Below are 26,191 nucleotides of genomic sequence, written 5' to 3' on the forward strand. Positions count from 1 at the left end.
TTTTATATATATATATATATATATATATATATATATATATATATATATATATATATATATATATATATACACACACAGACACACACACACACACATCCGAAGAACATTCCTGGTAAATTCAAAATATATGAGGGCTTATATAGAATTATATATATTAGCATTTTATATATATATATATATATATATATATATATATATATATATATACACACACAGACACACACACACACACACATCCGAAGAACATTCCTGGTAAATTCAAAATATATGAGGGCTTATATAGAATTATATATATTAGCATTATATATATATATATATATATATATATATATATATATATATATATATATATATATATATATATATATATATATATATGAAAATTGAAAATATATTCAAAATATATGAGGGCTTATATAGAATTATATATATTATATATATTAGCTTTATATATATATATATATATATATATATATGAAAATTGAAAATATATTCAAAATATATGAGGGCTTATATAGAATTATATATAGTATATATATTAGCATTTTATATATATATATATATATATATATATATATATATATATATATATATATATATATATATATATATATATATCAGAAGAACATTCCAGGTGAGTAACAGCATATATGAAAATTGAAAAAATATATATATATAAAATGTATATCATATACTTGTGTACTTATTGTATATATTCAAAATTGTAGTGATGTACACTATATATATATATATATACAGACAGATAGATAGAACCATATAAAGCCTTCATGTACTGGGCCTTCCTACACAACCTACAACCAAACAAAAAGCTCTTCAGCTCTTCTGACATTAATATCAATTTTGCCTGCATGTTGTTATTTCCAAAATTTTTAGAAGTTGTTAGGCAGTTCTGACCATACTGTTTTGTACACGTTTTATGGTCACCAGCTTGTTGCTTTTTGACTATGTCTTGGCCAGGGGTCCTTCACCAGCTGTGTAAGTATGAAGGCTAATGAAGGACCTCTGGCCGAAGCAAAGCATACTGCGTGTACTTCAGGCATTTTTCATTTGCCTCGTGGTAGTTGGCTCATAATGTATGGGGGATGTTGTAAAACAGTGCTATATATGTATGGGTGGAGATATATATATATATATATATATATATATATATATATAAACCTGAAGCTATAGGAACCATTTTATGCTTAAACTTAAATATATGTATAGTTTAGAGATGACTTACAATATAAATATATTGACATAAATTCATAAATTAACACATAGAAATCAAACTTTGCTGTATAAATTTGTTTTAGAAATACATTTTGGCATAAGCCTTTATGGGGTTTGGACTGTGAACAACTCTGCCGTCATGCAGAGGGCCTTCCTACACAACCTTCGATTGAATATCATCTGAGAAAAAGACTCTTCAGCTCTTCTGACATCAATATCAATGTTGCCTGCATGTTATTTCTAAAATGTTTAGATGATGTTAAGCAGTCCTGGCCAAATTATTGTTTTGTATAATCTTTATGATCAGCAGCTTGTTGTTTTTTGACTCTTTGCTGCATGCCTCCCGCTTTTTGATTTTGTCTAAAATGGACTGGGGTCTCATGCCAGAGGGTTGGTAGTAGGTTCACAAAGTAGGTTCATATGTAATAGTCTGGATAATATCTAGACATATAGATGAGGTATGCATATATATGTCTAGAAGCATCTTAATATGAACAACTCTGTATTTGAAATATTTACCATCTGATATTTATAACAATTCTTAGACAAGCAGCCAGTCTGACTCTCATTTGTGGTTCATATAATTGCATCGCCACTTTTAAATACAGCTTCAGTATTTAGCCAGAGTTCTTTTTGGCTTTGAATTTTTCATGCAAGAACCACATACCTTTTTCTCATACTTTTAAATCAAAATCTCTTCGATTATATACTATGTAGTTTAGACCAAAACTCAGTGTGCAGCACATATAAAATTAATCATACTAGCTGTCTAAAATGCATCCGGTCTGTCACTCATTCTAAAAAATACCAATACATGTTCGCTCGTTTCTCTCCTTTCATCTTACTATCGTTCGTTTCTTTTGTGTTTACACCCTTTCCCCACTGCTTCTTTGCCTCCTTCACTTTCTCAGTCTTTCTCAAGAGCCGCTGGCTTGGTTTACCATGTCGTACAAGTGATGAAAGCCCCGTAAATGCTGGTTTGCCAAACAAAAAATCCCCCAAACACCCTCTCGAATCTTGAATCTTATGATTCAGTTTTAACTGCATTTGAAAACCTGATTGGAAAGTGAGTCAGAAGACCTGTTTTGCTCTATTATAAATATGCTAAAACTTCAGTGTAATAAACCTTAAAGCATTCCACATGTAGTCCAAAAAAAAAGCATATAGTTAAATGAAATGCAAATTGTCAAGAAAAGTAGACACCCAAACATTACAGTAACACAGCTGACAGTTTTCATAGATCAACTTCAGTGTTTAATATCCACACCAAAAAAAGAAAAGCAGTAAAAATAAAAAGAATACACTTAACAGGCTACAGTCATCACCACCAACCCCACAGAATGTCTTTCACCTAATGCTGCACATCACAGTGTGCGACTAAAATATTATCCCATATCCCCTCCTTTATTTGATGCCAGCTTTCTCCCTCGCTTCAGGTCCTGAGGACGGGCCACAGACGACAGGGTTTTGCTCCAAACCTGAGTCTTAATTACTGAGTTAATTAATTAATCAAAAACACCTGAGGCTTGATTGTGAATGCCTCTGTTGTTGTTTTTTTTTGATTGCTTTTAAGTTAAAAATAATAATGATTGATAAAATGAAATTTTTTTTTTAATTTACCACAAAGCATCTATTTTAAAGCTGATGGTTCTCAGGCTCCGCCCCCAGGCCCTTTTGCCGTAGGGACATAAGCTATTTATTGTGGAGTGCAAACGTGATTCAAAATGATCATCCTATTGGTAAACCCATAGCAGTTAAACACCGCGAGGTGTGGGGCTGTTGCGGAGGACTACATAACGCCTGCACACAGGGTACAAAGAGCTTTCATCTAGCCAGAAATAACTAAACATCATCTTTAAAAATATAATAAGGCCTTGTAAACCATTTCAACAGGGAAACTTGGTCTTACAACATGCCAAACCTGACCCTTCTTTCATGGCAAGGTCCACATAAATTACCTGTACAAGCTTACCTTTAAAACATTTTCACTGTCAAGATGGATACTGAATGCTCCATGGACACTGCTAAGGATATTATGTAGTCCGTACTCCCTTGCATACGCGCTGTGCCGTTTATTCCCTTGCCTTAAACGCCACACCACATACTGTGCTATAGCAGATAAAGATATGTCTATATTAATATCCCTTGTTTTCTTATTTACCATTATTATTTGTATCTGTTTATACAAATCTCCACTAGAGAACTTGGAAATATACTGTTCCTTTCTTGTAACTGTTATTGTTTTAAATTAACATGGAGCAAAGGAAGAGAACAAAAATGAGAAGAAAAACAAAAAACAACAGTATACAAGGCTAAGAAAAAGTGAGGAGAGCTGGAGCAGGATGCCAATGCGGCAGATAAAGATATTGGGGGGGGCAGTTGTACTCTTGCATTTATCACAGAACTGATTGCACTCATTGACAAGTAATAGGAATAGTGTGGTACAAGGGTCAAATCCACCCAAGTAACAGGTCTGAAAATAGAGTGTCTGTGAAGGAGTTTGTGTCTTCGGTAAATGGCAGACAGACACAAACATATGTAACAGCTAAGTGGCTACAAAAGCAATGGAGTAGCCCAAAACTGCGTGATGCATATGAGAAGGTAGTGTGACATTTTCATTAGTAGTTAAATAAAAGATGAAAAATGACAATGAACCATATCCTAATGAGGCCAAACAGCAACACTATCCTGTCTAACAAAATTAAAACGCAACACCAAATAGTCAACACCCTATCAATGATTCGCAATCTCTGAACTGAAAACATGCTAGAATAACCAGGAAGTGGGTCCAGAGTCAAGTGTAATGTCCATTTTGGTCTCTGATAAGTTTAAGACGCATTTATTCATTGAGGTGTCAATGGGAGAAGTGGAAACCCAATGAAAAATGTTCTCTGTAAGCCTCAAACAGGAAGAGAATGCATCAGGGGTAAGCAAACCACAAATCTCAGTGCCAGGAGGAGGCAGAGTGGAGTGAAGACAGAGACAAAACAGAGACTTGTGGGTTTTAGACAGGTATAGAGAAAATGAGAGAGAAAGAGAGAGAGAAATAAACAGGGAGAAAAACAGTGAGAGACAACAAAGAGAAAAGATGGATACTAGGGTTCAGGAGTATGGCTGTGGTACTCCAAACCCTGGCCTATAAAGGGGCTTTCCTGAAGGTGTTTGGGAAGGGGGCATATTTGGGCCCATGGGGTAACTATAACCCCCATAAGGGTATGGACTGGGGTATGGAGTATTAGTGGAGCCAAACTGCCCAAATGGTGGGCCTTGGGGAGCAGGAAATGCAGGCTGGGTGGGGTACGGGCATGCAGAGAGGCCAAAGGCAGGCCGGGACGCAGGGTACCCTGTGGATGGGGGAAAGGTTGTACCCTGGCTGGGATATGGCTGAAATGCAGCAGAAGGGTTGGAGGGGACTGCTGCAGAGACCGGAGCGGGTTGGTTTGGAGGAGAAACAGGGTAAGCAGAGTAAGGTAGGGCAGAGCTGGAGGGGTTGGTGCACACGCTGGGTTTCTGTTGTGGCTGTTGCTGGGGTTGCTGCTGTTGCCATGGTGACAGTGACCCAGTGTCCGGATTGGAGCACGATTGTGATGTCACGCCAGAGTCTCCGACTCCTAGGCTTTTCTGGCGGAGGATCTCCTGCAGCTTCTCAATGCCAACACGCCTTTTGTGAGCGAGGGATCGGAGGGAGTGGAAGCGCTCAAGGAAGGAGTCAAGTGACAAGGAACCTTCCAGAAACTCATCAGCTAGAGTCTGAAAGAAAGGAGAGAAACTATACATAATCCATCAACACAACTGAATTTGCACAAATTTCAACACAAATGAATTCTGACAGACACATCAACACGCATCCTGACCAAACCTACCCAATATCTATTTATATTCTCTTAAACATAGATTTAAAAGTATATAGTACAGTGACAAAAACAAAACACAAACAAAACCCAAAACAACACTCTTTAGAATTCAACTTACTTCTGACTCGACCTCTGTGCTGGCGCCCTCTGCCTGTAGACGAGAAAGCAATCCTTCAGGTGACACCTGTCCCATAATCCCATCTATTGGAAAAAGAGGGAGGTGGAAAGAGATATGGCAAATGAAAATCACAAGAGGGTGGAAAAGTGAGAGGGGAAATTAAAAAAAAACCCACAACATTATTTCACTAATATCTCAAAAGGTTTGTAGGTCACTAGTAGGTCAAACAAATCTGAAATACTATAACGATGTCTCAGGGCATCTGCATTTAGGTATTTATGCTAAATATGCGTTATATGACAAAAATTACCTAAAACTCAAACACAGAAGACATTTTGGGAACCAAATATAAAAGGTTCTTCAAAAGGAGTCCCACAAGTCCATACAATGCAATGACTTCAAATTAATAAACTCTCATTCCCAGTCCTAGGGACCCCCTGTCTATGGTGTTCTCTCTCACATGTAATTCATTGTGAAGGAAGGAAGAATAAGGAAAGGAGGAAAGTAAAAGCAAAACTTGGACAAAGGCCTCACATATCCCGCAATCCACATCGTGAGGCAAATCGAGAGCTACAAAGGCGAAAGACAAATTCCACACTGGAAAGTGGATGTTACAGAAGTGCCACAAGGCATTCATGGATGACATAAGACAGTAAACAAGACGGACTTGCTGAGAAACTGTTCCACACATTACTTCATACTAATTGGCTGTACAGATACACAAGACTGCAGAACTGAGCAAACAGGCCTCTCTGTGTTGAGCTGCTGAGGGCTAGTGGGAAAAGTCTCTTTAAGGGTTGTATAAATAAACTTTAGCACAGACAGGCTAAGGACTTTGTAAACATTCATTATGATCTTTTGATCAGTTTAAATATAATGTATCACATTTATGGTAGTTATAAACCCAACACATGAACAGTACACTACAGTTATGAACAGTACAATTAGTGATGACGGTTTTCCAGGCAAATGTACTACTGATATTTTTTCTTTATTATATAGTGGCATAGGTTATTTGCATATCTGAATAGGATTTCCATGTAGCACATTTTACATCACAGTACAACAGTGGCCTCTTCAAAAGACCTCATAACACCATAATATCCCAACACTGCCTAATTTTAGCCCAAGAGTAGGTTGTGAAGGAGCATAGTAATTTCTACTTGTCATACTTAGTTATAATAATAGGTTTTTAAAAACAAACTAATAAGAATCCGTGCCATTTACACTTCCTCAAGCATCTGCTCTTTTAGTTATCCTTTCACCTTGCTTTCTTTACTACTGAAAAAACTAGAGAACTGAACTGAATATAGAATATATACAGAACACTGAATATAGAATACTGTGTATGTAGTGAATGAAAGGTACTTGGTCCTTTTGATGCAGGGATGCTGTTGATGCCAAACAAATTTCCCTTTTAGCACAATACAGGTCAAAATGTTTTAGGTGGAAAATACTGGCAACATTTTTCAAATGACCAGTGATGTCACTGTATCAACATATAACAGAAGACTCAACTTCTAACACATGATGTGCATCCACCTGCTTGCCCTTTCCCCTTATTCTACATGGGGTTGAGGACAAAGCTCTTGAAATCATATGGCTTAAAACATTTTGAACATGTGTGAATGTTTCTCAATATATTTAATGCTGTAAAGTTACACTAGTCTTTCTCTAGTTTTATGCCCTTAGAAAGTAGCATTTAAGCAGTAAATACCAGTGATAGACAATCAAGACTAGTGTTATTCGAAGCCAGTACATTCTCAGAACACATGAGCACAGTAGAAAAATAAATAATTCACCAAGTTACTGGTACATATAGTTACCAATATATATACACTAATGAAGCTTCAATTTTTGTATCACAATGCATGTACTGTAAATGACTGTACATTATTCACCTGCCAAACTTATCAGTTGCTGATGACCACCTGAATGTCAAGTTGTAGTTACTATTTTATTGATGTGGAAATTTTCTAATTAAGTAGCCATGGAACCATCTGAACACAGCATTCAGGTAAATAACCTCGATATCAATGCATACAGCATTCACTACTACCTTACCCCATTCACTGTTAGTTGTGTTATATTATTGTACAAAGCATTCCTTTACGCCTCCCTCTGTCCTTTTCTCCAACAATCTCCTTGACATTCCACACCATTAAGTACTTCTATTGCCCTAAACTTACATCTTTCTACATTTCTACTATGTTACCTCTAAGGGCGCAGTGTTGTTTGTATTTCTCTCTCACTTCCTCCAGTTCAGTGTACTTCCCCACTAGGCGTTCTCTCTCGCGCTCCAGCTGGGGTTTCATGTCGAGGTTCTGCTCGGCCAGGCTGCGATTGGATGCCAGAGCCATTTCCCTCTCCAGCTGCATGTTCTGGATCTATGAGGGGACAGGGAGTCAAAAATGACTGCTCATTCTGAGCACAGAGGAGACAACATTTAGCAATCTGTGCCACAGCTGCACAGAGAGAGGCCTGATTAGCCTCTCCATGGGAAACACATCTAATACTTCATCCAATATACAGCATAGAGACAAAGCCAAAGCCATTTTTAGTAGGGACATTTTATTTTATCCTATTTAACAACACTTGGCTTTGGGCTGTAGAGAACATGCACAATCCTATGAGATAAGGTAAGCATATGCAGACTACGGCTAGACAAATGCAACATCTTGGCCAACAGCTGGCCACATGGTCAGCCAGTCCATTTTTTTCCACTGGATTTTCAGCATCACTGAAATAATCAGTACACTTCTCAATATAGCAAATAAGAGTATAATAAACTGGAGAGAAGAATAAAACTCAAAATCAAGACAGGATACAGAATAAAGAATTTTCTGTTAGCCTTTGTGAAATGCAAACAATTTTATTTTATTATTTTATTGCAATAATTTAACATGCAAATTTTACTCTAGTCTCATGGAACTTGATAGAAAACTCTTAGAAGAAAGATTATCTATAGATCTGGTTATGGCCTTTGGTTGGCCCAGATGTATTTTATCAAATCTATTCACATTGCATACATCATATCTTGTCATATTTGTCCTATTTTAACTGATAAACACAAATAAGTGTGCTCAAGACTATAGATACCATGGACCATGATTGATGCATAGCTCTTGTTACCTTAGCAGCACTGGGATATCCTGACTGAACTTTTAGATACTACATGCCATTTAAATGACATTATAGGTCTATTTGGAAAAAAAGGTTGACATCATTACAAGTTTCAGAACCAATTAGTGAATTACAATGACAGTCTAACCAATAGCCAAACTAGAAACCCATGACATACACAAAGAGGTCAGGATATGTCACACACTGATTACATTCAAGACAATATTGACAAATTGGGTAATACAATGAGACTCAAAGAGCATGAAATCTTACCTCATCAGATTCCAATGCCATTGACTCCACCCGCTCAGAGTTATCCAGCAAATCCTGTAATTCGGATTGGCTGAAATCCTGAAGTTTCTCCATTGATTTGCCAGGACTGCTGTCAATCATGAATCAGTTAACAGATTCATCCACATACTCAAATCTCTCTCTCTCTCTCTCTCACATATATACATATACATATATATACACATATACACATATATATATATATATATACATATACATACACACGTGTGTGTGTGTGTGTGTGTGTGTGTATGTATATATATATATATATATATATATATATATATATATATATACATACATATATATATATACATACACACACACACACACGTGTGTATGTATATGTATATATATATATATATATATATATGTTATATACACACACACACACACATATATATACACACACACACACATTATATATATATATATATATATATATATATATATATATATAGTGTAGATGCAAGTTGTTAACTTACTAAATCACATATCACAAGATTTATCAATCCAATATAATATGAGCTTGAATCTTTGGTGGCAGTTACATATTTCAAAAGGTCTCAGAGCTGACTCTTTACTTCCTATGAAGCAAGGTTAGTATTAATACACTGTCTTAAATCGTTCCTTCTCATCTAGCCAGTACGGTTACTTGATTAAAATATACACAGGCATGTTCACGATGGCTAAAACACGCTGAACATTTCTGTGCAACAATAACAACTCGTGTAACATTCGGTAGCTAACCAGCTGGCCACCAACAATGCCTTGTTACGTTTAGTCTAAACACACCAATACTTACATGGTGCTAGCAAATCAGACTCCCTGTGGTGGGGGGCACATCGAAAAACATCCGACTTAATTGGGAGCCAGTGACGTAAAATGAAGACGGAAGCGACGTCCTTGGTTGTAAATAATAAACATAAGTCTTCGGCGATTTCTTCTTGATAAACCTACCCGTGGTCAGTAAATCTGAAACCACCTGCCAGCTCTTGCGCCAGATAACCTAGTTAAACAGACAGCTATCTTAGCTAAACAGACAGCTACCTTAGCTAGCCAGCTAACTTCGAGGAAAGCTCTCCAGTAAGCTAGCTGGCAAACAGATCACGAATACGAAAGCGTCAAGCGGAGGAGCTCCTCAAAGGTTGTTCCCTGTGTAATGTCGCACACGACAAAACAACGAGAGTAACCGAAATTCGAGATATTTAACAGAATGTATCCTTGCTTCAGTGAAAGTTTAACTTCTTGCTGACAGATACCGCCGCCATACTTGGAGAGATCCACTTGGATGGATCCACTCTGTTAAGGGGTAATATCAAAAATTTTAAACGATGTGATTTTAATGTAAATGAAAACAAAGCATCATAGACTGGAAAAAAAATTCTAATTAAACTAAACATTACATCAGTGTAGTGAATAATATATATATATATATATATATATATATATATATATATATATATATATATATATATATATATATATATATACATTTATAAAGGTCTTGACAATGACAACGTGAAATTTTAAACCACTGCTAACTGCTGTGGTATCGTCTAATGTTCAGCTGACTCGTGGGAAACCCCAAAGTGACAGGAATGTTCCATTCCACATGCCAGCAGGGAAGCCACCAACGCAGCTTCTGCAAGAAAACTTTATAGCTACAAAGCCCGCATTCTGTAAAAATATATATCAACATTATTTGGCGAGCCACACAGCGGAAATTTATTTTTATTTTCTCGATATAAGCCCTGTGTCTTTTTGAGAATGAATGGTAACATAAGTGGTATCTCGCGTGCTTCTAATAATTAGGCTATAGTTTGCATACCAAAAAGAACAGAAAGAAAAGATGTTAGAGGACCTTTCTTGCTCACTTCAGTCCATATAATAGGGGAGTTTGATCCTTTATTTATAAATGACAGGAGAAAAAAAAATCTGTTTTTAGTATACCGTATATTTCCTTATGTCACTGGTTACGGTTTTTGTGTCTGAGGTGTGTCAAAGTAAATTAATATACTTGATTATTCTAATGAATATGCAACTCCTTATAATTAAGAGGCCCGGTGTAAAATCGGAATGTAGTCTATGTGTAAAGAGAAGTCTTAAGTATAGCTACTGTTCCACATTCAAGTAAGGTATATAAGTTTGTTTGTTTTTTATTTGCATATCACAGTTTATAATTCCATGCTCACTTTTTAAAGGTCAGTGTTTTGTATATTATAACAGTATGAAATGAAAAGCAAAAGAGACAAATGTTACAATTACTGAGTTATGTATATTTGATTAAATATGCTATGTAATATGGGCCTATTCCTTTCAATTGTTTTTCAGACCTTTCATAGCCGAGAATGAAAGGAAGCATTGAAGAAGGAGAGCTGCAATGTCATAAACAAAGAGTAATGTTGCAATCGCAATGAAGAAATCCTGCAGGGAACAAAAAGATGTCAATTATAACCACGTACGAAAAAACCCACTCAGTTTAGCATGCTTTACAAATATACCAACATTATATGCTTCAAGTAATATACTTAACAGTGCACTCAGCATTTAGGGTAAATACTAATACAGTTCCTAAAATAGGTCAACATATGCAGACACACAAGCATAAACAGCAATGGTAACTCACAACAAAAGCATCTCGTGGACAACTGTCACTTTTCAAAGTGGTATTCTCTGCATCACAAAGTGGGACATAATGAATGTCGCTGACTGCATAGCCATATACAATAATGGCACACAATCCAGCCACCAGGCTACAGATGCCAGAATACAAGCAGTTTTTCAACTGAGAGAAAGAGAAAACAGCTCAGTCAAATCACTATTCATGGCAAGCAAAACAGACTTGAGCCGAGAGATTTTACAGCCAGAGGGAGAGTTTTTTCAAATTTATTGCATGTAACTGAACCTTCAAAATCTTCAAAATTCTTCTAGTATCTGAGGTTTTAAAGTCACAGTTTGGAATTTCATAACATTGGCAGTCTTGTCAATGGGTTTTACTAAAACACCAAAAAAGGACTGTGGCCAAGATTTTCCCTTTGAAATGTAAAGATGAAGTTTAGTTCAAACAAACCTTAAATGCCAAAAGGTGCTATCTTTGATAATCCTCCTTATAGTAGCCACGGCACATTTGGTGTAACTAATATTGACTTCAGAAATTCACGATTTTCATTAACATAATCTCATCTAACATAAGACAACTGAAATAAAAACACCTTACCAGCTGTCTACTGGGAGACCTTTCACATGCCATTGCAAATGATCCTGCAGTCACATACTGAGCAAACAATAAAGACAGTTGCAACATATTATGATATGTGCTAAATATTGAAAAAAAAAAAAAAAAAGTTGGATGAGCAAAAATTATAAAAACATACCACTGATCCAACGAAGACCGGGCACATATATAGAACATGTATGTTGATGCTCATGTAGTAAGTTGGAATTCCCAGAAGCAATTGGAACAGTCCAAGTAATATTGTTAAAACCTGGCAAATTCAGAATTATGTGTTTTGACTTAAACATTTTAAAGATATCATTACAAAAACAGTTAAATCAGCAGTGAGAGAAAGACTGTTTGTTTCATGGTGTGACTGCTGTTTGGGAAGTAAAAGTACCACATCCTAATTTGCTTCATTCCTGGCCATCAAAGTTTTTAAATGTGTTAATAAATCACTCACCGCTATGACCTCAGGATCATAAAACCTGAATGGACGATGCAGTGTGGCAGGGCCAATCCCCGCAGATTCTGACTGGGGAACAGGCATCATCTTAAGAGAAAGTGAATAAACAAATTTTACTGAGCCAAAGGGTTCATCATAACTCTTAACATGATATGCATTCCCTCCATTGGCTCCCAGCAGTGTCACACATCAGATTTAGAACATTGGCACTTGCATCCAAAGCAACTTACAATTATGACTGAGTAGAACTTGAGCAACAGAGGGTTAAAGGCCTTGCTCAGGGGGCCAACAGTGGCAACTTGGCAGTGATAGGGCTTGAATCGGCAACCTTACAACTACAAGTCAAGTACCATAACCACCAAGCTACCCACTTAACCAAAAAATAAGTCGATCAGCTCCTACGTGTTTAAAAGCACAAATCTAACCCCATCCTGCACTACGCAGCCTTGGAGGCTCTAATATCGCTTGACTTAAACCATCATCCCTCAAGACACAGAGACTTGCATGGCTGGCCTTTCTGTAGACCTGAGTCACTGACTGTCTTCAGACTAAGACTGAAGACTCACCTCTTCACTGTGACACTATGCACTCAAACATGAAAAAAAAAAAACACGTTTACTCTCTTTGCTTCCACTCTAGGCAGGGCTATCCTGTTCAAATACATCTATTGTCACATAAGGATATATATGGGGAAGTGGTACTTGACTGGAAGGGGCCCCTGAGCAAGGAACTTAATCCTCAAATTGTACTCAGTCATAATTGTAAGTCGCTTTGGATAAAAGTGTCAGATAAATGTAAATATATATAGAGTACAAAGCACTCCTCTAAGTTTTTAGGTGCAAGAGCATCTGCAAAATGCTGTAAAAGAAAATGTAAGATCATCCAGTGCTAGAAATCTTCATTTTATATGTATGTAATTTAAAAAGACTGATGAAGCAGCCTTTCGTTTTTATGCATCAAAGATCTTGAACCCATTACTGACAAACATTCACTCTATTTGATAAACGAGGTTTCTTAGCTGTGACAGTTATTCTCTAGTACCACTTTCTGGACATATCTTAAAAACCAATGCAATTTCAAAACAAGAATGAATCACGGTGCTTCCGTATATAATGGCTTCCAGTGTGCTGGTACTATTTTTCAGTGTAATGCTGGAAGAAACAATTATCGGATTATCAAACACTGAAATATTAAACAGCCGAGGTTCATTTAACTTTCTGCTAATTCAAGATAAGTAAGAAAAAGAGAGAGCAATGATTGGTTCCGCGGACGTTATGGTTTCAGATAGACACAGCAGAATGTGGATTGCGCAACTGGAGTTTGTGGAGAGAAGCACAGACACAATAAGCAGACGCAATCTCCAGTATAGCATTATCGGACGGGAAGGTTTTAACAAGTGTTCCGTCGTAAGCCATATGCTTGTGAACTCAACTATCAAAGAAATGAGAAATGGACTACGGAGAAATAAGAGTTAAAAGTGCATAGTAAACTCCAGTACGTTAGCACCCTCTGAAGGGGTGGGCTGGACTCCCTAGTTGTCCTAGTGAGGACTTACCCAGCCCCATCTCCCCCATCCCCCCAACCGTCGCCCCTTCTGTTTTTCGAAGGAAAACAGAATATAAAGTAAAATGCCAAAGTCACGAGACAAGAGCTTGCTGTAACTTATTTAGTGCACAATTCGGCGTTAGAAAGTACTATCGCGTTCGTCTGTTTGCGTAGTCTATACCGTTGCAACATCCTAGAATAGCCTATTATAATTTCAACACAACACATGATATGAATTTTAATTTCTTAAGGATTAAACGACAGTACCCACTTACCTTGATGGCAATAATATATTTTGTCTCAGTAATTAGGGACCTAATTCCGACCGCGCAGATGAAGAAAACTGAGAATTGAAGGACCACAGCGAATAAAAATGTCCAAGTATAGGTTAGGAGGGGGTTGGAGGGACGAATTTCTCATACAGAGAAAAAACGGGCGGGACGAGGTCTACATGTACTTATCAAACCTCGGGTTCATTTTACTGACATTGGTGTAATCGTAGTGGAAAGTTTCAAGGAGTTTAAAGTATTAAACATTTTTTACACAGACGTACAACTTCCAGGTAGGCTACTGGTGTAACTGCTGTTGATAAAACCGAGGATGTCACAAACCATATTCTGTAAAGACAGATGTGCCATCTTTTCTGTGTCAGAGAAATGCTTGCGCAATACCCTGTTGACATAGTCTTGTTTGACTCTGTCCACAGCTAAAACGGATTCGTCCTTTCAACGGATTTTTAGTTTACGTGAGTAATTCTGTTTTCCATTACCCTAAAGACTAAGAGTCCAACTTTGATATTTCATTTTACAACTTACAATGCCTACAATTTAGCTTTATTTGGTAGCACAACTATTATGTTACCAAAATGTATTCTAGTGAAAAGCGTGACCCCATTTTCTTCAGAGCTGAGTACAAACAAGTGGACATTCATAACTTTAATCTTCAAACAATCTGTGATTCATTAATAGTCTATTTTGTAGCCTACTACCATAAGACTCGCGATAGGTTAAAACCATTTATATGAATCAAACAGAAAACGATCAAAAACTCATTTAGGCCTCATTTAGACATGAAAATTCAGAAAAAGCAAGACCCGTTAACATGACCTTTTTATGCCTAACACGCAGGGTTGAAACTTTACAAATGTATTTCGTTACAGATTCAACAATATATCTATACCCTAATCAACCAGATTACTGTATTAAAATATTACAATAATCTAATCTGATTACTTTGCGGTGGATTGCTTTTTAACCTTTTAACTGCCAACGACTTTTGGAACGCGGGTCCCCTACAGCGCCAGCTAGTATGGCCACCAGTAAGTGCCACAAGATGCTGTATTTCCTCCGCGCATTCTCACGAACAGCTCAGCAGATGTGTGCAGGCTGTCCATGTAAACCACATATCCCTTCTCCAGCAGCCCGGCATCGCTGAGAGGACCCTTATCTTCAGAATGCCCAATTCCCATATCCCGATCATATCGGTAGGCCCCATCAATATAAACATCCCAGACGGCTATAGAATGTTCTGGCATCGTTAAGAACATTTTTTTCTTCCATAAAGCGTTTTGTTGCAATATACTGATTAAAAACTCCGAAAAATATAATCATGGACTCGTCGTCTATTTATCTTGGGCAGCACTCGTCTTACAACTTGCTCTACTATGAAAAGCGCATCGTAATCCGGGTACTTCACTTTCACGCAGTGTCACTAATTACACCAAATGACTTTTTAAGCGATTTCGCCGATAAATTTCCAGTATTGGAACAATCCCATTGCAGTTTTGCTAGAGTTCTGGCGCATTTCTGTCATGTCCATCGTTTCGTGTAAGGTGTTTAGGATAGATGTCACTTTGTGTTTTAACGTCCCGAATAAATCAGTCGTGTTGAATACTGGTCGTGTTTGAAATAGTCCATACTACATACTACTCGCGTACTGATTGGGTACTGATTTTGCATACTGGATACTGTATTGCATACTACTACAGGAACCAGTATGCAGAATGCAGTGGGCTATGTAGTAGACTATTTCGATACTGTATTGCATACTACTACAGGAACCAGTATGCAGAATGCAGTGGGCTATGTAGTAGGCTATTTCGAGACTGTATTGCATACTACTACAGGAACCAGTATGCAGAATGCAGTGGGCTATGTAGTAGGCTATTTCGATACTGTATTGCATACTACTACAGGAACCAGTATGCAGAATGCAGTGGGCTATGTAGTAGGCTATTTCGATATTGTACTGCATACTACTACAGGAACCAGTATGCAGTGGGCTATGTAGTAGGCTATTTTGATACTGTATTGCATACTACTACAGGAACCAATATGCAGTATGCAGTGGGCTATGTAGTAGGCTATTTCAATACTGTATTGCATACTACTACAGGAACCAGTATGCAGAATGCAGTGGGCTATGTAGTAGGCTATTTCGATATTGTACTGCATACTACTACAGGAACCAGTATGCAGTGGGCTATGTAGTAGGCTATTTCGATACTGTATTGCATACTACTACAGGAACCAATATGCAGTATGCAGTGGGCTATGTAGTAGGCTATTTCGATACTGTGTTGCATACTACTACAGGAACCAGTATGCAGTATGCAGTGGGCTATGTAGTAAGCTATTTCGAAACAATGACGTGACGTTGACAAAAACGAACTGACAACACCAATCAAGAAGTAGCAATGCGAGCACAGCAGGTATGAGCAGGTATCTCTAGCAGGTATGAGAAACATGAAGGAGATGTATCAATAGACCAGGTGCGTTCACATTTCACATATAGGTCACTAGAAGCAATGAATGTGAACCATTAAAGCAAATCCAGTCTGAGCAAAAAGTCTTAAGTGAGCAATGTGGCTTGTAGCCTAAGAGACCCAATATCCATGGTACGAACACAATGCATGGCACATTTTAAATGGCTTGTTTTAAACGTGTAAATAAATGCAGGCTGATACTGATTCAGTGCAACAACAGTCACATGAATTGTTCACTTGACTGGAGTCATTTTTAAAAACCCACAGTTGGGAAGGATTTAAAAAAAAAAAATCTAATTACTGTTTTTTCTGTAATTTCTGTAATTGTAACAGAATACAGTTACCAATGTTGTGTCCCAATTAGACCCATGTAACGCCATTACATGTATTTAACCAACCTCGCTAGTACGATGTTAACTAAACCTGTCACGGACTAATTTGTTTTTTTCAATGGCCGATGGACGATCTAATGTCGATATCAAGAGGATACTTTTGCATCTTATAAAATACAACAATTTAACAATAACAACAAATGAGACACCACATTGCTGAACCTAAATGAATAATTATTTAACACTGTTATTGTCTGCATTGTCTGTGTACTGAAGTAGACTGTTTGGGCTTGCAGTGTAAATTAAAAAATTAAAATAAAAAAAAGCAAGTAAATAAAAATGGTATTAACTAAATGTTCACAGGTAATCAAAAAACTAAACTTTGTTTAAAAAACAAACAAAGAAAAAAAATTAGGAAAAAAAATCTGATCATCTGAAAATGGCATTTAATTAACAACCAGTACCATGAACCTCTATGGGTGAAAAAGTGACTAAAGTTGATAAACTTTTGATGATAACAAGCAACTAGCCCAGATACTAACTTACTGATTGTTAGAGAATTTTAATATATTGTCACCATAGTATTATTGCCTTAAAAATATTGTGACCCTATATGCCTGTTTGTAGTATACTGTGGTGTTATTTTGACCTTGATTCATTATTCATCAATCAAAGGGTAGACTATAAAGCAGTTGGATATTTGTTATTGAGTTCATTCACAGTGAAAATGTTCTTGTAGAAAAATATGTTGCCTACTATCTGAACGTTAGAGGGAGGGGACAGACCTTAATAGATATCATAATAATATTCCACTCTAACACAAACCCTCTTTTCCTGTGTTGGCTAAGTATATCATCAGTGCTATAATAAAACTGCAGTGAACATTACCAGGAGTGAGTTCTGATCAAATATCAGTCTGAGATGATCTTGTGCTGCACAAGAAGTAAAATCCACTGAAAAAAACGTTCTGCAGATATTTAGCTAAACCACTATAGCCTCTTGTTTTTGTGACCATGGACTCCATATCTGCAAATGCTCTTCCTCTGGACTGATTTTATTAGTCTGTGTTACAGCTATAGTAAATTCCCTGCTTCCTTCCAGTTAAATTTATGTCAGTGTAGTATAAAGGAACTGTAAAAAGGAAATCAAATAGTGAACAAGCTTGCAAAGTAGCCTGAGTTCTGCATTCAGAAATAACTGCAACTAAGCAAATAATTGATCATTCTAAGAAAATTCTTTTCTGAGAACCCTTTTTGCTCTTTGCTGTCTTGGTCTCATAAAAATAAAACTCTTATTAGACATTTTTGTTGGTCCTTTTTTAAACTCAGATAGGCTTTGTTCAGGTTGAAATGTTGTATTGTAGAAAACTCTGATAAGATTCTGCCCCTTTCTATGTTAAATGTTAGGCCCTGAGAGAATGGCAGTGACAGTTTCCAGTGATTTGTCTGTCACAGTAAGTGCAGATCAGAATGTGGAAAAATTAATAGACAAACGGGAGGCACTGAAAGAGAGCTTAAAGAAAGGGGAGTCCAAGGCAGTTGGGGTAAGTGATTGTGGTTTCTTTGTCAGCCTTGTGGTCTATGTAAATCTTAAAAAAATACACTTAATATATACAGTTACAAATACAATGATTAACATACATGAAAGAATGAAATACTTTGGAAAAAATCCTAAAGCTACCTTTGTGGCTTTTGTAGTATCATAGCCCTCTGTTCTTGAAGTGCGATTTCTTTCTTATACTCATAGCTAAAGGTGATTCAAAGCTTGCTAATCTTTTTCTCTTAGGTCTCCCAGGTGATGCTGGGATTTCTCATCATCTCCTACTCTGTGCCACTGCTCTCGGCTGACTTTACAGAGGTGCTCATGTTTGGCGTACCATGGTGGAGTGGCTTAATAGTAAGTCAAAGCGCATTTGAATACTATCACTTACAGTTTAAAGGTTAGCAGACCTATAAGAGTGCAACAATCATAAAATGTTTTTGTTTTGTTGTCATGTCAATCATTTTAGTTGTTTTACTAATAACTGCGATTGAAGATTTAACTATTTCACCCTACTATCATCCTAAGCCTACAAGCCTAATAATAATGTACTGCCACTTAGGCTGCAACCTATGAAGATCTTATGAAGATGTGACATTTATTAACAATGAATGCTGAAACACTTAAATAAATGAAAATTTTAATTGCCAGTTTGGTAAGCAAAAATTTGCATAACCTACAGAATTGTATAACTTAAATATATCACACAGGTGCACTGTGATGTCATTACAAAGCCATCGTCTATGAAATAGATGAACAACAAATTCATCCCCATCATACCCAGTTTCAATGTTCAGATGTATGTTCAGTAGCTGGTTAGTGTAGGCCTACCTAACATGAATGAAAACGTGGTTTAGGACAGTTAATGTCAAGCAATGCTTAACCTTCCAACCAAGCATTTCTATGCTCATTATTGAATTAGAATAGCTCAACTGAAATGACAAATGATCTTACAATATCTGTAAAAGGTTTAATATTTCCTGTTCATTGATAACATTTAGCAGATGCTTTTATCCAAAGCAAATTACAATTATGACTGAGTACAACTTAAGGGTTAAGGGCCTTGCTCAGGGGCCCAGCAATGGCAATTTGTCAGTTGTAGGGCTTGAATCAGCAACCCTCCAGTTACAAGGCAAGTACCTTAACCACTAAGCTACCACTGCCCTGATAAAAAATCCAGAGCAGTATGTGTGATCCATGAGAATCAGACCCATGACATTGGTGTTACGAGCACATGCCTGCTAGAGCCCCTATCTACTCTACCAGGTGAGTTACAGCAGCAAATGCACAATAAAAAGCATTTACTAAAATGATGTAGTGTTTATTATGCATACAATAGATCATCTAAATGTATTACACAACTCTAAATGGGGTTTAAGAAGAGTATTAGTGGACTGTTTGCAAATTAACATCAGAAAAACTGAGCTGTTCTTACACCCTCAGTTATTAAAAAAAACCCAACATTGGTTCATTTTTGTCCTAATAACAACCTGTCGTCATTTTCAATGGAAAGCAAGTATGTAATAATTGTGACAAATGAAAAATCTGACAAGTCAACAAGTTTATTAACTCAAACATTTGAGCATAAATAATTTCATAATTTGAATAATACTGTTGTAATACTTACTTGTATAATGTAAATCTAGTGAATTGTAATAATTCCATTACAATTATTGAGTAATAGGCCTACTTGTGGTGACTTAATTTTGATAATCTTGTAATTATCACTAATGGCAAGTAAGTAACACACACAAGCACAAACATGCATGTGCACACACATAGATGTAAGTAAAGTGCACACACGAGGCAAGCTTATCAGGAATAGACACATATAATAGGGTAGCCTGGAGGCGATAACCCCACCCCAATATGCAAATAAGGTATGCTGGGAGCTAATAGGGCAATTGTGAGGCTACAGAGTAAAAGAGACTGGCCATCTTTTTCAAGCAAGATGCTTCTCAGCTAGTAAATATCAGTTTCAATTATGTAGCTAGATGTATCTAAACTCGCCACATGGCTATACATTTCGACATATCTGATTGTTTAAGAATGTATTATATAAACATATAAGGCCAAATGTAAAAGAGCTTGTTTTTCAACACAGAGTTTTACACATTGGTATGAGTTCTCACATTATAGTGCTTAGTTTTACCCCATTATATAAAATAAATCTATTTATCCACAAATAAGGGTACCAAGCTTGGGCAAAAACACGTTCAGAACATGACTGTTCATCACTACAGTCTGGCACAGTCAATAAGTGTCTCAGAATGAATGCATAGCAAGTCAACCAAAGAAGAAATGATAACATGCAGCCCTTCAGTTAAGTACTGCAGGTTATGTGGTTTAATAACATGGGAAAATGGTTTGCCACTAACAGTAAATATTGAACAATCTTGACAAAAAATCCTATACTGGCCTTTGAATAAAAGGTTAGGTAAATTAGTGAATATAAAACTTTTAAATACATTCACCATTAATCAAAAAATATGTGCAAACTTAATTTTGCTTAAAATGAGTTATTATATCAACAGTTCATTTTGAGTAAAGTGGTAATTTAATATCTTAAGTTACTCCAACTTTCTGTATTGTTTGTTATATTAACTCTTATTTTATTAAGATATGATGTTAGATTTTATAGTGTATCAGAGAAATCCTGATATCAGATAATGTTGAAGTTAATTAAAAGATTCTCACTAACACTTCTCAATATTGTCTTTTTTCTTCTCAGTTTGTCATTGCAGGAGCTTTTACTTTAGTAATGGAAAAATGTAACACCATAGAAATGGTAAGTCAGAATTGGTGAGACCATTACCCATTAGTTCAAATCACAGGTTTAACTTTGCTTTGAAGCGTGCTGGAGACAAGAATGTAGAATGGTTGTAATATTTAATTCAGGTGCTTCACAAACTCACATTCCCTTTAAGAAATGACATCCTCAGGCACCCACATTCACTGAAAAGAAATAAGTGATGGGACTGAAAGGAAAAGGTTTACAAAAGGTTGTATAGCCTTGATTGTCAAGCATTTATTTTGTTAGAATGTTTATTTTGATTTTTTTTAAAAGCCATATAACGTTGCAGCAGTTGTTTTGGCCTTTTTAACAGAGCTTATGTGCAATGGCAGCCATTGGTGACATGTCATTTTAGAGGCGTGGCCTGACCAAACTTACACTTACACTTAGGCACATGGTCTTAGTGCTGTTTTCACAGACTGCTTGGACAGGTATCTGCAGCAAGCTGTTAAATAAAATATTTTCTGAGTACACGTTCTAAAAGTGGTGGGGACAAATCAGCCATTTCAGAAAGTGGTGGGGACCCCCAGTGTAAATTACACCTGTGGTTCAAGCTACCAATGCTATGCAAGCAAGACAATACTTTTTCCTAATCTTTAATTATGTGTCTGTTTTTTTAATATAGAAAACATAATTTTGTAATGAGCCACTAAGGTTCAGATAAACACAACAAACCTAAACTTTATGTCTTCAAGCATTGCACTCCTCAAATTCTCAAAATATGGCAGAGAGTTTTGATATTTTCATGTCCTGTGTAAACAGAGAGAGTTAAAGACGGCAGAGGTGAGGGGGATTTGTTATTACTCTGCTGGTTGTACTTGCTCTATCCTCTGGAGCAAATGTTCAGTCCCACAACCTCAGTTGCTCAGACTACACAACTTTTATTTACAAGTGAAAATGTAAAACAGGTGAGTGAAAGTAAACCTCTGTCTGTATGTTTCACCCTGATAGGTCTTTGCATCCTTGGTGGTCACAGTGCTGGCTACAGTCATCTCAGTCATTGCACTGATCATCTACATCATTGACATGATGAATAACCCCGAAACAAAATGCAAGCTGGACTCAACCCAGACATGTGACCATAGGCATTATGCCACTGTACGGTCAATCTTACTGTGCCTAGCTGAACCTCTACATTTGAGTTACTTTGCCACTGTAATTCATGAGAAAGCTCACAGGCATAAAGCCATTGCCTGAAATGAGATTTCTACTGCTTTTTCTAACACACTCAAAACAGTTTAACCTTTGGGGATTACTCTTGTACTCTTTTTTTCTTCCATAGATGTTCAATCTTGGAATTAAGTCAATTCTCGTCTGCCTATACACGGTGGCCACTAGCATTTCCTCTGCTTTCTCCATCATTCTGTACAAAGAAAGGGAAAGATTTAACAACTACTCGGTAACTACATGAAATTATAAAATATGTCTTGTTTAGCCCTCTATGCTACTATGTTCTGATAGAAATCAATTTGCTCATAATAAATAAAACTTGTTTAAGAGACCATGCACGACTGCGGGAACCAAGTTCTGGTCAGCTTGTAACCAGACCCTATTGACTAGTTGGTCAATTTGCAATTAGTCCCTATTGACCAGGTGCCAGTCAGTTAGTAACCAGACCCTACTGACCAGGTGCTAGTCCGTTTGTAACCAGACAATATTGACCATAGGGTTGAGCAAATTCCAGAATCCAAAGTTCTATGTGTCCAAAAACATCTGTAATCTGTGGTCTGTATTTTATTTTGTTTGCTTATCATTGATTTACACAAACCCTCTAAAAATTCTCAAACAGTGAGAGAGAGTGAAACTGTGTCTGGCCTGCTGTGTATGGAAAGTTGTACCCAAACACATAAAAATTGAAAAGACTGAACATAGCTTTTAATGGGATAAACGTGGGCTTGACTAGGAGTCAAGAAACAATGGTTTAGTTATTTTTGGTTTTGTTTGGCTGTTGTGACTATCCAGATGTTTCTTATGGAATATTACAAATGTTTGATACAACAGACCTGATTTTGATCAGTGGAGGGAAAAAAGAAGTAAAAAGGTCTTTTCTGAATAAAAGTACTGAATTCCATAGCAAATTTTGTTGCTATTTATTGTATGTGCCAAAACTCACACTTTTTTCTCTTCCTCTTTCCTTTTGAAGCTTGTGCTCTGAAGATGTCTGCTGCTGGCTCCGGACTTCTAGCAACCACTCAGCTGTCATGCACCCTAAATCTTAAAACTCTAAATACTATCATCAGATAATCTTAAATATATTACTTGGTATTACAGAGAGTATACATACTGAAGTGTATCTTTATTGTGTTAACATTTGCTAAACTACATAAATTACATAAACCGTACTAAAGTTATATATGGCATTGTGAAAGAGTTAAATTTCTTCTGTAAGGAAGTTCTGGCCCTGATAGACCTGTTCTCTTGCACAGACAGTGAGAGCAGTATTATATTCGATCTTGCAGCTGGTGACTTTTTAAACTTCCAAAATTGTTCCTTTAGGATTTCTCTCTCATGACAACAGAAATACTTTTCTGCCTATTTAATAGGAAACAGCCTATATTGTTGACAGTTAGTCTGTCATATAGCTAGCTGTTTTTTGAATTCCCCAAATTTGCAACTTTAAATCCCTTAATCAATTAATCACGTACATGTTGCTTTTTTCTTAAAATGTAACTATAACATTTACATAACATGTTTAAGTTGTTTTTGCAGTTTTTAGAATAAATATTTACTTGATTGGGATGCATACATGCAAAATTTGTAAGGAAAAACATGAACATTCAGGGCACTTATATTTTCATGTTTTTTCATATATTTCAAAATGATTGTATACTAGATCTTATCTGAATGTTTTAGAATCTTATCTGAATGTTGTTTGAAGGTTGCCCTTTTGTAAAGATTTTTCTTTTTATAAAAATATGTTTGAACAAAAATTTAAATGTTCATTTGTTTTTGTTCATTTTCCTTTTCAGGTTTTATTATATTTTGATTGTTCACAGAGATTCTACAAACATACATGAAGGTTTAGGCAGTTTATCACGCACAGAATCACTCCAAGGTTGAACCTGGCAGGTAAACAAAGTTAATATATGCAGAAACTAAAAGTGGTAGTCTGCACCTTTGGCACTGCCATTTGTTGCAGCTTGAGCTGCTTGTAAAATACTTTGTCTGTGCATAACAGTGCTGGAATCCCAGATTCCCAGAACTGCTTTTGGCCAATCACACTGATTAATAATTGTTTCCATTGGTACACAATAGCCAGCAGTGAAAATGAAAGGAAAATGTTTTTAGGAAATCTGTACAAATGTCCCTTTGGACAGCCTTGAAAAAAAAGAACTATTAGTGAATTTAATTTGTTTCCTTTTTTATATATATGAAAAAACAAAAGGAAACAAAGATTCCTAATTGTTCTTTTGTACATGAACCTTAAGAAAGGTTCTGATGTAGAAAGTTGAGCATGTTCACATTTCCGTGCTTAATCAATGGTCACTTCATCTAAAAACCTTTTCAGAGGGCACACTGGAAGCTGGAATTCAGAGTAATTTATGTGCCACACTAATGTGCTAGGAGTGGTTGCTATAATAACCAATAAATACAGCATGTTCATAAGTCATGTGGAAGACAGTATATAAATCAATCTGTTTTTGTATATTGTTTTTTTGGGGGGGGGGGGGTTTCTCCCAGTTTAATCATATCTAATTCCCATCCAACCATCAGGTAAGTCTCACAACAGCTACCAACCAGGGAAGCCAAGGGCTGTCACTTGCTTGCTCAACTCATCCCTGAAACCCACACTCTCCCAATGACAGGGTCAACACTTTTGTGGTGCACCAATCAGAATCCATATAACACTTCATAATTTACACCAAAACAAGTGCTGGGTGAGGGTGCAAGATTATTTTGGTGGGCAATGGGCAAGCTGCAGACAAAGGACAATGCTGTGTAGATCAAATCAAATAAAAGTTTATTTGTCACATACATAGTCATACACAACACAACTAGCAGTGAAATACTTTGACGACTGCACGCACACATGAAAAGTAATAGTTATTGTGACGCAGGTGGCACAAAGGAAGCAAGAGGCGGGGCAGTGAAGAAGTGCTCTTTATTCTCCATAGGGAAATCACCAATGGAAGCACTGACAAAACAAAACAAAAGTAATCCTCTTCATGAGTGATAGTGCCAGAGCAGGTAGACTCTCAGTCTATGGTAGGCTAATGTGCAGCGCTATCATCTGGGGCCTGTGGGTTTAAATAGGTGAAACAGATAATAAGGAACAGGTGAAAATCTGTAGGCAGGGGATTGAGAGCGGTGTATGGTATGATCCCTAGCAGGAGGTGGGTGTATTGTATGATTCCTAGCAGGAGGTGGGTGTATGGTATGATCCCTAGCAGGAGGTGGGTGTATGGTATGATCCCTAGCAGGAGTAGGGATCCTCCTGCTGGATGACCGGCCAACCGTGACAGTTTTATATAATATAAAGATAGCTCAAAATATAAAAAAGAAAAGTATGTACTGTACTTACAATATATACACTAATTATAAACAATATAGAAATGCAGAAATTGGCAGTAGTGTGCAGTGTATAGTCAAGCAATGTATAATTGAGAGCAAAGGTGAGTGAAAAGTGCAAAGTACAGAATGTGCAAAGTGAATATGCAGCAAACTGTTGTGCAACTAAGCAGGAAGTAGTGAATAATTGAAATGTGTATGATGTGTGTGTGTGAGATTGTGTGTGTGTGAGAGTCCTAGTTAGATAATCCCTAAAGGCCTGGGGGAAGAAGCTCTTTCTCATCTTGTCTGTGTTTGCCTTCAGGAAGCAAAAGCGACTTACTGACCTCAACATTGAGAATAGTCAGTTGTTGGGATGGTTACGGTAGCTTCACATGCCACTTGTAGTAGATGGTCTGCAGGTCAA

The 26,191-nt window shown here is 36.8% G+C and overlaps 3 protein-coding genes across 4 annotated transcripts; 1 reads left to right on the top strand and 2 right to left on the bottom strand.

The window, feature by feature from the left end:
- Positions 1 to 2,464: 2,464 nt before the first annotated feature.
- vps37c (VPS37C subunit of ESCRT-I) lies at positions 2,465 to 10,027 on the bottom strand. Of its 2 annotated transcripts, none has more exons than XM_027000491.3 (5): positions 9,425 to 10,027; positions 8,602 to 8,710; positions 7,421 to 7,592; positions 5,206 to 5,288; positions 2,465 to 4,983 (listed from the first exon to the last, which is right to left on the bottom strand). In XM_027000491.3, the coding sequence occupies exons 2-5, from the start codon at positions 8,692 to 8,694 to the stop codon at positions 4,336 to 4,338; spliced, it is 996 nt and encodes a 331-aa protein (XP_026856292.1). In that variant the 5' UTR covers positions 8,695 to 8,710; positions 9,425 to 10,027; the 3' UTR covers positions 2,465 to 4,335. The 2 variants fall into 2 exon arrangements, with proteins under 2 accessions (XP_026856292.1, XP_026856293.1); XM_027000492.3 differs by having other exon boundaries at positions 8,602 to 8,707; positions 9,425 to 10,026.
- Positions 10,028 to 10,762: 735 nt separating this feature from the next.
- Positions 10,763 to 14,270, bottom strand: LOC118242208 (uncharacterized). The gene is made up of 6 exons (XM_035531570.2): positions 14,123 to 14,270; positions 12,300 to 12,389; positions 11,997 to 12,107; positions 11,840 to 11,896; positions 11,249 to 11,407; positions 10,763 to 11,046 (listed from the first exon to the last, which is right to left on the bottom strand). The coding sequence occupies exons 2-6, from the start codon at positions 12,387 to 12,389 to the stop codon at positions 10,939 to 10,941; spliced, it is 525 nt and encodes a 174-aa protein (XP_035387463.1). The 5' UTR covers positions 14,123 to 14,270; the 3' UTR covers positions 10,763 to 10,938.
- A 6-nt stretch (positions 14,271 to 14,276) lies between these two features.
- On the top strand, positions 14,277 to 24,886 carry tmem176 (transmembrane protein 176). Its single transcript, XM_027000504.3, has 8 exons — positions 14,277 to 14,409; positions 14,554 to 14,592; positions 18,350 to 18,486; positions 18,729 to 18,839; positions 21,214 to 21,270; positions 22,228 to 22,374; positions 22,559 to 22,675; positions 23,420 to 24,886. The coding sequence occupies exons 3-8, from the start codon at positions 18,361 to 18,363 to the stop codon at positions 23,429 to 23,431; spliced, it is 570 nt and encodes a 189-aa protein (XP_026856305.1). The 5' UTR covers positions 14,277 to 14,409; positions 14,554 to 14,592; positions 18,350 to 18,360; the 3' UTR covers positions 23,432 to 24,886.
- Positions 24,887 to 26,191: the final 1,305 nt, after the last annotated feature.

Source organism: Electrophorus electricus, chromosome 12 (genome assembly GCF_041902795.1).
Source record: "Electrophorus electricus isolate QZ-2024a chromosome 12, ASM4190279v1, whole genome shotgun sequence".
NCBI lineage: Eukaryota > Metazoa > Chordata > Actinopteri > Gymnotiformes > Gymnotidae > Electrophorus > Electrophorus electricus.

Bases quoted from the DNA above. Each gene is read 5' to 3' on its own strand.
- tmem176 (XM_027000504.3), top strand. From the start codon at position 18,361: ATGGCAGTGACAGTTTCCAGTGATTTGTCTGTCACAGTAAGTGCAGAT. The intron at 18,487-18,728 runs GTAAGTGATTGT...TTTTTCTCTTAG, and splicing joins GGGAGTCCAAGGCAGTTGGG to GTCTCCCAGGTGATGCTGGG. The intron at 21,271-22,227 runs GTAAGTCAGAAT...TCACCCTGATAG, and splicing joins AATGTAACACCATAGAAATG to GTCTTTGCATCCTTGGTGGT.
- LOC118242208 (XM_035531570.2), bottom strand. From the start codon at position 12,389: ATGATGCCTGTTCCCCAGTCAGAATCTGCGGGGATTGGCCCTGCCACA. The intron at 11,408-11,839 runs GTAAGGTGTTTT...TCTTTCTCTCAG, and splicing joins GGTCTCCCAGTAGACAGCTG to TTGAAAAACTGCTTGTATTC. The intron at 11,047-11,248 runs GTGAGTTACCAT...TGTTCCCTGCAG, and splicing joins GTCCACGAGATGCTTTTGTT to GATTTCTTCATTGCGATTGC.
- vps37c (XM_027000491.3), bottom strand. From the start codon at position 8,694: ATGGAGAAACTTCAGGATTTCAGCCAATCCGAATTACAGGATTTGCTG. The intron at 5,289-7,420 runs GTAACATAGTAG...TTTTTCCAATAG, and splicing joins ACAACACTGCGCCCTTAGAG to ATGGGATTATGGGACAGGTG. The intron at 4,984-5,205 runs GTAAGTTGAATT...CCTTTCTTTCAG, and splicing joins GCACAGAGGTCGAGTCAGAA to ACTCTAGCTGATGAGTTTCT.